Here is a 12,631-nt window from a genome sequence, read left to right on the forward strand (position 1 = left end):
GCTATACAGCAAATGAATGATATGATAAATGAATGTATAACACAAATTAAAACTTCCTAAAAACTAAACCAAAAGTGCAGGTAAACATGAATTATAGATACTAGATAAAATAATAGATAAAGGATTAAGGATACTATCCACCAGATCAAGGACTAGAATGAATGAGCTAAATGTCCTTCAAACTACATAGAAGCAAAGTAACCTAGGATGAAAAAAAGACAAGTAATCCGAAGTTTTCATTTTTAATATTTTTAATAAAGTCACAAAGCAAGAAATAATGGTATCTGAAAAATATTAACATGTTTCATATTTATATAAATGGGTGGAAAAGGCAGCAAAAGAATTCATAGTGTATGTCCTTGGTTTTTCCAATATGATCTAACAGTAAGTAGTTTTAAATGAAAATGTTTAAGATGGACCGTTTGGATGTTGAAGTAGCATTACACTGCAGTGAGGGTCAGCTTTCCTGCAGAGTCCGACATTCAGTGATTCATTCCACATCTAGCTGTGTGAGGCACTTAGCCTCTCTATGCCTGTGTGCTCAGTTGCATTTTCCCACAAAATGGAGATATAATGGTGTCACCTCAAAGGGTTGTTGCAATAGTTAAGTGTGATAATCCAGTAAAATCTTGGCACAGTGCTGGCCACCTAGTAAGCACTTAATAAATACCAGTTATTGTTGCTGATGTTGCTAATATCTGCCTACCTTTAATTTTCATTCACGCTGGTGGAGACTGGATTTGATGCCCTACTAAAAGAAATTTTTTTCTTATGTTAGCCCTGCTATCGGAAGAGTGGGAGGGAGGCTCTAGACAGAGGGAATATATGTATACATAGAGCTGACTCACATTGTTGTACAGCAGAAACTAACACATCATTGTAGAGCTTTATACTCCAATTTTAAAAGAAGTAAATAAATAAATAAATCTGAGGTCTAGTTTTGGCTCCATCATTTACCAGATGTGTAGCCTTGGACGAATCTCTTCATCAGTTTTACCAACTGTAAAATGGAAATAATAATTTATGTTCTACCCTGTCTATCCCTGGTACTCAGGCCAGATGAGATAACATAGTTATGCTTTGCTTCTTTGATGTAAAGTGTTATTCACATAGAGAATCTGATGGTGATGATTATGATGATGATGGCTTTGGGATTCAGGATACCATTAGAATACAAAGAATACAGTATTCAGACCTGACGAGGCCAGATTACAGGTCACCATTTCTGACTATCACATCACCGCCTCCAACTTCACGATGACACTTCTCTCAATAAATAAGGAGACAGAGAGGCAGACAGAAAGAAAGAGAAAGAGAGAAATTAATACACAGACCCAATTAGATATCCTGATCTATTATTATTACTCATATTATTGTTATTATGTTATCATTCTTGATCTATATCCTTTCTTAAAGAGGAAAATGAAAGTCAATGTTTAGCCAGACCCAGATCTCAAGACAGAACCACATTCTTTCCTCTAAAATAGTAAGTTACATATTGAGATACATTTACTTTATAAAGCGGGGTATGAAATTCCATAAACAGAAATATCCCCTCTATATTTAAATTACAGAGGAAAAACTAGAAGAAAATACTTCAATTACTATTTCTCTGAATTTTAAATTTCTACAAGTATAAGTTAATTTTAACCAAAAAAGTGAGTTAAAGTATTTTAAAATATTATGAGACTCTCGACAATCTAAGTGAAAAGAGATGCCTGTGACAAGAAGTCCATATCCTGAGGATAATGAAAGAATACTGCTTTTTTAGAACCGCTAAGATCATGGAGAAAGAATCCAGTCCTGGGACAACAAGACTTGTTAGGTGAGGCTGCTTTTTGAATTTATGTCCTGGGCTTAGGTCGTCTCAGAAATTTGTTCAAAGATAATAGATCACTGATCTACTTCAGTTTTACAAGGTTCATTTTAATTAAGAGTTTCTAATAAAAAAAATATGCCTCTTGTTAAGACAAGCCTTCGTAAGCTAGGGATAAAATATACCATAAATACTACACGGCTGCACTGGTGCAAAGTTACATTCGATGCAGGGTTTTAAAAATTCAAGTGCATATTACAAGATCTGCCGTTTGATCGGTAAAGCCAACACTACCCATTAAAAGCATGCTGAAAATGAATACAACAATGCTATTTCATTAGGCATCTACTTAACTTATTTTTAGATTCACTTTTAGGAAAGCTACCTCAAATACTTTTTTAAAATTCTAAGTCCTTTTCTTCTGGCTTTCACAAAACTGTTTCCCGGTGTTAAGGTGAAGGCATTACACAGCAAAAAAAAAAAAAAAAGAAAGAAAAAAAGAAAATCAGCAAGCTATGTTAAAGCTGAAAACTAAGTCTTTCCCCCATAAAACAAGATATTTTCTGATACAGAATTTCAAAACTGCTTAAGCTTATATTTGGAACAACAGAAAGATATTAAATATTTTTAATTTTATATACACTTAAATTAACTTTTCATAAAAGCAGTCACTCACAGAAATACAAGGCAGTGTTCAAAGAAAAAAATATATATATATTTGTCCAGGAAAACAAAACAAACACCATTTCAGTGCTTAGTGTTAGAAAAAGGACCCTGTGTTTCAGATGAAATTGTTTTAATTAAAGACAATAGGGATATATATGTCCCAATTCTTGGCAAGAAACAGCTTCCTCCTTGAGGATATTTTTATTTTGCTTTCAACATTTCAAATCAAAAAAGACCAAGAGTCCAGGCTCCTTTTCAAGTTTGACATTCCGAGGCTCCAGTAGAAAAAAGTATTATAGTTTTCACTTTGCCTGTGTTCCACCCCAAGGGACTCAGTCCCGAGTTTCCTACATCAACAAGCCCTGAAACAATCAGCAAAGGACAATTTATTTAAAAAATTACTTATCATGAGTTCTAGAATCAGATTCCAGGCAAAAGGACAAGATTCAAGACATCACAGCAAACTGGGACAAGGTCCAGATCATCTAGTCTGAAATAGATTCAGCCCACCACTTTCACAGTGGTGTCTTCCATCCGAAGCATCTTGCTTGTTGGCCAGTCCTCACATCCTCCTTAAATTTTTGTGTCTCAAAAACATATTCTTTAAAATGGAAGGAAATGTACAAAGGAGGAAGAAAATGTCCAACTTCTTATTTTCCTAACCTTATTTTTGACCCAAAGAATAAACCCCTTGTGCAAAGAATATTTCTCCATTATCATTAGATAAGACGTCACAATAGCCATCTCATAATTACAAAGTCAACATTTTCACTTTACCTACAGAAGGAACACATAGCATGCTGTGTATTTCTCTATGGAAAGAAATCGATTCAAAATACAGTGTAGCTACTGGTACAGCAACACAGATATAATTTCATTTAAAATGTCTTTTATCTAAATCACATGTAACTTCTTGTTTAGAATAAATTATAAAACTATTATTGTCAGACTCAACAATTTGTAAATTCAAATAACTCCTTATGCTTCTTTTCTCTCTTGATAATTTCAGAAGATTCCGTAGCCTTAGTGAATGTCATTAAGGTAAAAAATGCAAAAGCTTACATTTCTTTCTATATAAAATATTAAGGTAGTCAATGTTCTTCAAAAACATGAGACAAAGAGGGGAAAAAGAATGTCATAACTTTTTTTAAAAAAAGTTTATATACTAAATTCACTGACCAGCATAACCTTCAAGTCACCTTCAGAAAGAGTGATTAAAGTGAAAAGTCTGATGTAAAATAAAACTTTTTGCTAAATCTGGAACTGGATCAATCTTTTTTAATTAATTCATTCATTTTTATGAAGTACGTTGATTTACGATGCTGTGTTAGTTTCAGGTGTACAGCAAAGTGATTCAATTATATATATATATATATTTCAGATTCTTTCCCCTTATATGTTATTAGAAAATACTGAGTATAGTTTCCTGGGCTCAGAACAGTATAGTTTCCAGCAGGTCCTCAGAACAAGTATTTTTTAAGTCATGGACATTTTTTCCTTGATAAGGTGACTGTTATAATTCTCTGCATTATCTCATGGCCAGACTGAGCAATACTTCTTGTGACACTGAAGTTACAATTTTAAGCTGCAGACACTAACTGGACTTAGCCTGAGTAGTTAGCCATTATTTCATTTGTATACAAGGCTTTCTTCCTTCTGTCATCAGTTAAAAGCTGAACAGTTTCTGAGCCAGCTTAGATACAAGGTAAAGCAGGCTAATTGTGAAGTTAGACTTGTGTTCCTTTGTAAATTTCTCTCTGCAGAGTCATCTCATTTTCAAAATCCTGAAAGAAAACTAACAGCAGCCGCCTGCTGGTTAACCATTTGCTCTCACTGCAGAAAGTGCTTTCAGTGCATGTGAGACAGGAAACTAACAAGGGTTTATATATATTTTTAATAAGAAAGTACCAAGTATATAAATAAAGCATAATTACTACACAAGTAGTGCTTAGCTTTATCTGATGACACCTCTCAGAGTCCAACCTGGAGACTGGCAGTACTTTACAGGATAGGGAATTCTCTTTTTTTTTATTTTTAATTTATCCCTCTGAAGCCAGAAAATCTTCTTGCAATAGTCACCAGTCAGTCCCCTCATTCTGCTGTCACCTGTCTCTCGCAACAGCTTGACACACAGGCTCTCTTTGCTTGAAAGATAACCTCTCTCTTAGCAAACCAGAACACCCTCTCCTCACAGAGCCTGCAGTGCTGCAGTTTCACATTAATATGCCAAAAGAAATTCCCTGAATTAACCCATTCTATTTTAAAATACAAAAAGACCAAGAGATTTTATAAAAGTAAAAACCTCCAGAAACCTAAGATTTTTCTGATTACTTACTAAGAGGACCTCATCACTTAATAAAACAAGGACTAGAAAAAGCATGCTGTGAAACAAAATACACTGAAGTCTGGGGTCTCGACTTTTCACAAGCAATGGGTTTGTTCTTAGCAAGCATTTTGCAGGCAGTCACTTATGCCTGTGGTCCCAGCAAGCATGGTTATTGAACTGGCATTCTACACTTCACTTTGTCTTGCAGTATTCTGAACTTTTTTTACTCTGAATTACCCCCAAAGCACAATGCAAAATAAAGGGACATTTTAACAGTTAGCAGCGAACCAGACAGCAGGAAGTCTGTGTAGGTTTCTTATTTAAGTAAACATGTTTAAAAATATAGATAGTCTATAGCAAATCAGTCACTAAAATCTAACTGTAAGGAAAAAATCTGGTTTTATTCAAAGTTGTGGTGAATCCGTTTGGGAACTTTCCAATTAATTTGAAATTAACTCAGTGCTTTTCAGTCATGGCAGTTACATACAGGGACTACTGAACAGAAAGATGACAAAGCAATTGCTTCTGCTCAAACTTATCATAAACTATATTTCCCTGGACTTTTCATCTCAACAGATTTCAAATTCCCCTTTCCAAAAAGTACTTGACCTTCAAATTTCAAGTCCTGTATGTCTTGATTTCCTGCTTCCATCATATGTTAGAAAACTCAAACTTGGCTACAAGTATATTATCTCTGTTACCTGACTTTAAAGAATTTTGTTTTCAAATCTGCAGTCTGTTCTGTGCCAACCCTGCATTGCAGAGAGATCTTTACGTGCGATCCCAGTTTGGCTCCTTCAGAGTCACTACGAACTGGCTTTTAACCGTATTTACTACTATAGAAAGCAGGGCGGAAACCCCCGCCAACCTAACCAGACTAGCAATGCTGGGCGACAAACCCCCAGGGCGGCTGAATCTTCCAGCAAGCCGTGCTGGGCGCTGTCCTTGGTGCTGCCGGCGCCATAGCGAACACAAGCGCCTTACCTTCTGCCCCTGCGGAAGTTGCGGACGTCCCCCAAACGTTAAGCAGAATGCAGCGCCTTATCCCACTTTTATAACAAATAAATACCCCAGCCCATCCGCTTTGTCCCCTTCCCGAAGACTTCAGGCTGACCGTTGCTCAAAGTCTTTTTGTTTTTCTCTTCTAGGCCCAACTCGGGGCCTGCGCTCATCTCGGGCTGCTTTAAGACAGGGAGTGGGGGAAGGGGAGGGAGGCAAGGGGCGACGAGGCTGGAGGAGGGGCGGGAGGAAGGGGGAGGGGAGGAGGGAGAAGGTGGGGCGCCCGGCCGGGGGGGGGAAAAAGGTCCAGGAGGAAGGGGCTCTGAAAGAAGGGAGGAGTGAGTGGAGCTAAAGAAGGCTTAAAGTGGGAGGGCGAAGAGATGCCAAAAACAGGGGGAAGTGATTAAGCACAGAATATGGGTAAATAAAAAAGTAAGAGAGAAAGGGCAAAAGAAGAGAAAAGTATGAGGATAAGAGTGCAGCCGCGCCCCCCCGCCGGCCGACGGTGGCCAGGGGGTCGTTAGAAAAGCTGCCCGAACGGCGGGAGAGTGACTAAACAAAGAAAGCACTTTGAGTGAATATTCCCACCGAGGGTGTAAAATGCAATCTGAAGGTGAAGAGAAATGGAGAGGTGGACTCGGGAAAAGACAGGTGGTCTGGTACCGAAAGAAGAGCTGGGGGGAGGGGCCGGGCCCAAGGCAGTGAAGTCCAGGGTCCGATGAGGCGTGGGCCCACGTGGAGCGGGCGCTGAATCACTGCTGGGCTCTCTTCACCCCCCATCCTCCCCCTCCTCTCCCGGCCGGGTGCCCGCAGTCCCCGCCTTCTCGGCCGCCGCCTCCACGGGGCGGGGCCCTGGCCCGGGGACCAGCCGCCGCGGCTATAAATGGGCTGCAGCGAGGCCAGCAGAACGCTGTGACAGCCACACACCCCGAGGCCTCCAAGATGAGCTACACGTTGGACTCGCTGGGCAACCCGTCCGCCTACCGGCGGGTGACCGAAACCCGCTCGAGCTTCAGCCGCATCAGCGGCTCCCCGTCCAGCGGCTTCCGCTCGCAGTCGTGGTCCCGCGGCTCGCCCAGCACCGTGTCCTCCTCCTACAAGCGCAGCGCGCTGGCCCCGCGCCTCACCTACAGCTCCGCCATGCTCAGCTCGGCCGAGAGCAGCCTCGACTTCAGCCAGTCCTCGTCTCTGCTTAACGGCGGTTCTGGGCCGGGCGGCGACTACAAGCTGTCCCGCTCCAACGAGAAGGAGCAGCTGCAGGGGCTGAACGACCGCTTCGCGGGCTACATCGAGAAGGTCCACTACCTGGAGCAGCAAAACAAGGAGATCGAGGCGGAGATCCAGGCCCTGCGGCAGAAGCAGGCCTCGCACGCCCAGCTGGGCGACGCGTACGACCAGGAAATCCGCGAGCTACGCGCCACCCTGGAGATGGTGAACCACGAGAAGGCTCAGGTACAGCTGGACTCGGACCACCTGGAAGAGGACATCCACCGGCTCAAGGAGCGCTTCGAGGAGGAGGCACGGCTGCGCGACGACACCGAGGCGGCCATCCGCGCGCTGCGCAAAGATATCGAGGAGTCGTCGCTGGTCAAGGTGGAGCTGGACAAGAAGGTGCAGTCGCTGCAGGATGAGGTGGCCTTCCTGCGGAGCAATCACGAGGAGGAGGTGGCCGACCTGCTGGCCCAGATCCAAGCGTCACACATCACCGTGGAGCGCAAAGACTACCTGAAGACGGACATCTCGACGGCGCTGAAAGAGATCCGCTCCCAGCTCGAGTGTCACTCCGACCAGAACATGCACCAGGCCGAAGAGTGGTTTAAGTGCCGCTACGCCAAGCTCACCGAGGCGGCCGAGCAGAACAAGGAAGCCATCCGCTCCGCCAAGGAAGAGATCGCCGAGTACCGGCGCCAGCTGCAGTCCAAGAGCATCGAGCTCGAGTCAGTGCGCGGCACCAAGGAGTCCCTGGAGCGGCAGCTCAGCGACATCGAGGAGCGCCACAACCACGACCTTAGCAGCTACCAGGTAGGAACCGCGGCTGCGCGGCCAGCCTGCGCCAGCGCCAGCGCCGCGCGCCCCCGACACTCAGGCCCGCGCCCCGCCGAGCTCTCCGCCGCGCTCCCTAGCGGCCGCTAGCCAGTGCGCGCGCGCGCGCTCGCCGCAGAGCCAAGTTGGAAGCTCAAAGCTTCCTCGCCCCTTCGCGTCCCCTTCGCACTCCTCCCCCGTACACCATCCCTAGCTCTAAGAGCCTCGGCCTTTTCCAAAACGTGCTTCTTTTCCTCGGAAGTTCTAGTTTTGCACGCTTGCGAGTTTCAAGTAAGAGGTATACATTGGGGTAGTTGATAAAGCAGCAACTTTAGGAGAGGCGTGAAGAAACTTATGTATTCTCAACTTTTCCAGCTGCGATCGGAAGAATTCCCAAAATTGATTTCAGCCCAAAGGGCTAAGATGGGAAGGGCCAGATCAGCCGTGGGGGTTCACCATGGATGTTTGTTTCCTGCTGAGACGTTCTAGATTCCCTGGTCCTAGTGCGTGACACGCCCAGGAAACGTCTAATTGTCTTATTGATTCTGTTTATTTCTCAGTTCCTTAGATTTTTATTTTAAGCGGGGACGGGGTCTGGCAGTAGTACCCGAAGTACGCCAAGCTGGAGGGAGTCGAGGGAGGGGAGGAAGCTGGAGGGGGTAGCAAGTGTTTTGCGAAAGAAGTGGCTGTTTGGAAGGATGAGTTTGTGGCCGTGTCGGTTTCAGGACACCATCCAGCAGCTGGAAAATGAGCTTCGGGGCACAAAGTGGGAAATGGCTCGTCATCTGCGAGAATACCAGGATCTCCTCAACGTCAAGATGGCTCTGGATATTGAGATCGCCGCATACAGGTAGGGTGTTCACTGCGGACGTGGCCAAAGTACTAGCCGCACTGCAGAGGCCATGTTGGCAGAACCTTCACCACTTAAGTTAAAGCAAGTAGGTTGCAGGAATCTTAACTCAGTGCCTGGTTTTCTTTCTTAATTAATAAGTAGTTACTCTAAAAAACTGCAACTTTTATGCAGCTTTAAAAAAAAAAGTAAACAGTTAAAATAATGTATTTGAATAAAAAGTGTTTTGAGGGAGAGCCCCGATTAACTTCAGTGCATATGCTTAACCTTTTTTATTTTAGTGAAAAATACCTTCCGAATATTTGAAATAAAAAGTTTTAATTTTTTTAAATATTTTTCTCTAGTGCTTTCAATTTTTCAACTTTATGATGTCAAGGACAAACACCAGGACATTTCATTTATCCCTTTCTTAGTCACAGCTTACTATGGCCATCATCTGGCTTGGAATAAATATGATTGGTAGAATATATATTTTTTATTCAGACTTCTATTTCTAGATCTAGATAGACATCCAGAGAAGGTATATATATATACTGATGTCACCTTGCTGTTAAGTTCATAGGTGAAAATTCTTGGCTGAACAGTTTTATTTTCCCCAATAAAGTCATTCATATTACAAGAATAAATTGCACTCAACTCAGAGCCATCTGTTTTCAGGAAAGGTGAAAAATTACATAAAATAGACACTTTATGATTAAAATTACAGACTAATGTATATAATACATATATATTATCACCTAGCTATGACATATATAGCCTGAATTCTGATGTATTCTAAATAGCTTTGTAAATTTTTTGAATATTGTATTTGTTAAAAGATGTTTCATATACACCTGAAAGTCCAAATGCTCAAGAAGGTGACTTGAACGGTCTTTTGGGGAGCCTCTGGGGAGCTTATCGGCATATTCATATTGCACCAAATGAGGACCGAGGCAGAGCTGAGAGTTAGTAGTTAGGGGTAGGGAGTGGACTTTGGGTGTGGTTAGTGACTGGCTGATTGTCCCTGAAGATCCTTCTCTGTCATTTAATATGACACAGTGGACTAGTGAAATGAAAGTATTATGTCATGTGATTCTGTTTATTCAAAGGTATCCTTACACATACCACCTTACACATACTGTAATGAAGGTCACAAGGCCCAGTGAGATTTTAATCACCTTTTGTCTTCTTTGACTGTCTCCTTAGGAAACTCCTGGAGGGTGAAGAGACCAGATTTAGCACATTCGCAGGAAGCATCACTGGGCCGCTGTATACACACCGACAGCCCTCCATCGCCATATCCAGTAAGATTCAGAAAACCAAGGTAGAGGCTCCCAAGTTAAAGGTCCAACACAAATTTGTTGAGGAGATCATAGAGGAAACCAAGGTGGAAGATGAGAAATCAGAAATGGAAGAAGCCCTGACGGCCACTACCGAGGAGCTGGCCGTTTCCGTGAAAGAGGAGGTCAAGGAAGAGGAGGCTGAAGAAAAGGAGGAGAAAGAAGCCGAAGAAGAAGTTGTTGCTGCCAAAAAGTCTCCAGTGAAAGCTACTGCACCTGAACTTAAAGAAGAGGAAGGAGAAAAGGAGGAGGAAGAGGGTCAAGAGGAAGAGGAAGAGGAGGCTGCTAAGTCAGACCAAGCTGAGGAAGGAGGATCTGAGAAGGAAGGTTCTAGCGAAAAAGAGGAAGGTGAGCAAGAAGAGGAAGGAGAAACAGAGGCTGAGGGGGAAGGAGAGGAAGCCGCTGCCGAAGCTAAGGAGGAAAAGAAAACGGAGGAAAAGGCCGAAGAAGTGGCTCCAAAGGAGAAGCTGGTGGCAGAAGCCAAGGTGGAGAAGCCGGAGGAAGCCAAGTCCCCGGCGGCCAAGTCCCCGACGGCAAAGTCCCCGGTGGCCAAGTCCCCAGAGGCCAAGTCCCCCACGGCAAAGTCCCCGGCAGCCAAGTCCCCAACAGCAAAGTCCCCGGCGGCCAAGTCCCCAGAGGCAAAGTCCCCGATGGCAAAGTCCCCAGCGGCAAAATCCCCGGCGGCCAAGTCCCCAGAGGCAAAGTCCCCGATGGCAAAGTCCCCAACAGCAAAATCCCCGGCGGCCAAGTCCCCAGAGGCAAAGTCCCCGATGGCAAAGTCCCCAGCGGCAAAATCACCCGTGGAGGAAGTGAAACCCAAAGCAGAAGCTGGAGCTGAGAAAGGAGAACAGAAGGAGAAGGTGGAAGAAGAAAAGAAAGAAGCAAAGGAATCTCCCAAGGAAGAGAAGGCAGAGAAAAAGGAGGAGAAGGCAAAGGATGTGCCAGAGAAGAAGAAGGCTGAATCCCCAGTGAAGGAGGAGGTGCCCGCCAAACCAGTAAAGGTGAGCCCCGAGAAGGAAGCCAAAGAGGAGAAGCCACAGGAGAAAGAGAAGGAGAAGGAGAAAGTGGAAGAGGTGGGAGGGAAGGAGGAGGGAGGTTTGAAGGAATCCAGGAAGGAAGACATAGCCATCAATGGGGAGGTGGAGGGGAAGGAGGAAGAACAGGAAACTAAGGAGAAAGGCAGTGGGGGAGAAGAGGAGAAAGGAGTCGTCACCAACGGGCTAGATGTGAGCCCAGCGGATGAAAAGAAGGGCGGTGATAAAAGTGAGGAGAAAGTGGTGGTAACCAAAATGGTAGAAAAAATCACCAGTGAGGGGGGAGATGGTGCTACCAAGTATATCACCAAATCTGTAACCGTCACTCAAAAGGTCGAAGAGCATGAAGAGACCTTTGAGGAGAAACTAGTGTCTACTAAAAAGGTAGAGAAAGTCACTTCACACGCCATAGTAAAGGAGGTCACCCAGAGTGACTAATATTTGAGTCCATCGCAAAAGGTTAAGCCATATGACAATTTCAAAAATGCATGTGATTGACAGCTTCAAAACAGAACGGGTTCTCCCATGGGGGCTCCAGACATTGTATTTTACTTTGTGCAATATGAAGGACCTGCATGCAAGCTCAGGGTGCTCCCCACTCCCAGTCTTTGGGTGATTCAAATGCATGATAACTGTATGTTCCTGGGGAATTGGCCAATTTCCTAAGCTGTTGGAAGGGGGGCACTCGGGGAATGTCTTGAGGTGTATTATGCAAAGAACCAACTGAGCCAAAAATAATAAATGAAACACAGGACTCTCTTAGCCTTAAGAAAGCTATATATGAATAATTATGTTTACCTCACTGGTGCATTTGAAAAGGACTTTTGTTCATGGGAGAACCTCGTTGACATGCACAGTTTGCAACTTTTAGTTGATTGATGTTAAACGTCACAGCAGTACTTGCTCAATAAAGGTCATATTGGAAACATAGTCAATTGCTTCGGGTTGTGTCATTTGAAGTGAATTCTCCACAGCCTGACCCTTCTTTCCCTAAAGCAGAATATTTTGGGAGGCTTATGAACGACTTGCATTTCTTATCACTATTTCCCTGAGAGTGGGTTACTGGAAAAACTGCTGAAAAAATGCATCTGTAAAAACATAAAAATAGGGGCATGGAAGTCTTCCATCTTCAGGTGTTCTGATGGAACTCAGAAAACATCAAGGTAGGAGGGGCAAGAAAAGAGTCTTAACTTGCTCCTTGGAGTTGGGGCAAAAGGACCTCACTGCATTTATATAAATGTGTTCAGAAGAAGCAGGACTGGAACCTCTAACAGTCTTAACAGGAAACACCCAGCCTCAAATGCATGATTCTGGTACACACACATGCTTATCTGCAGCACTGATTCTTAATTTGGTCAATAGAGGTTTATACTTACAGTGTTTTCCTAATTGGGGGAAATAAAGTCCCAATTAAAATATTCCACCTAGGAAAAGTAAACAGGATTCTCTGATATGAGCAGTAAATGTTTTTAGTTTGGAGGGAGGGGGTTGTTTTAAGTCCTGGGAAAAAAATAAAAATTAAGTTAGAAAAAATTTAAAGGTCTCATCTTGACCATGGAAATAATACCACACCTTTTTCAAAATATATCTGTTATAGAC

General features: G+C 43.5%; 1 protein-coding gene across 2 annotated transcripts; it reads left to right on the top strand.

The window, feature by feature from the left end:
* Positions 1–240: 240 nt before the first annotated feature.
* Positions 241–11,962, top strand: NEFM (neurofilament medium). Of its 2 annotated transcripts, none has more exons than XM_040243277.1 (3): positions 241–7,829; positions 8,555–8,679; positions 9,865–11,962. In XM_040243277.1, exons 1-3 carry the CDS (start codon positions 6,750–6,752, stop codon positions 11,468–11,470), a joined length of 2,811 nt encoding a protein of 936 aa, XP_040099211.1. In that variant the 5' UTR covers positions 241–6,749; the 3' UTR covers positions 11,471–11,962. The 2 variants fall into 2 exon arrangements, with proteins under 2 accessions (XP_040099211.1, XP_040099218.1); XM_040243284.1 differs by lacking the exon at positions 241–7,829 and adding an exon at positions 8,010–8,127.
* Positions 11,963–12,631: the final 669 nt, after the last annotated feature.

The sequence above is a fragment of the Oryx dammah genome, unplaced genomic scaffold (assembly GCF_014754425.2).
Source record: "Oryx dammah isolate SB20612 unplaced genomic scaffold, SCBI_Odam_1.1 HiC_scaffold_1, whole genome shotgun sequence".
In the NCBI taxonomy this organism is placed as follows: Eukaryota; Metazoa; Chordata; class Mammalia; order Artiodactyla; family Bovidae; genus Oryx; species Oryx dammah.

Coding starts and splice junctions, on each gene's coding strand:
- NEFM (XM_040243277.1), top strand. CDS start 6,750: ATGAGCTACACGTTGGACTCGCTGGGCAACCCGTCCGCCTACCGGCGG. Junction 7,830..8,554: donor ACGACCTTAGCAGCTACCAG/GTAGGAACCGCG, acceptor TGTCGGTTTCAG/GACACCATCCAGCAGCTGGA. Junction 8,680..9,864: donor ATTGAGATCGCCGCATACAG/GTAGGGTGTTCA, acceptor CTGTCTCCTTAG/GAAACTCCTGGAGGGTGAAG.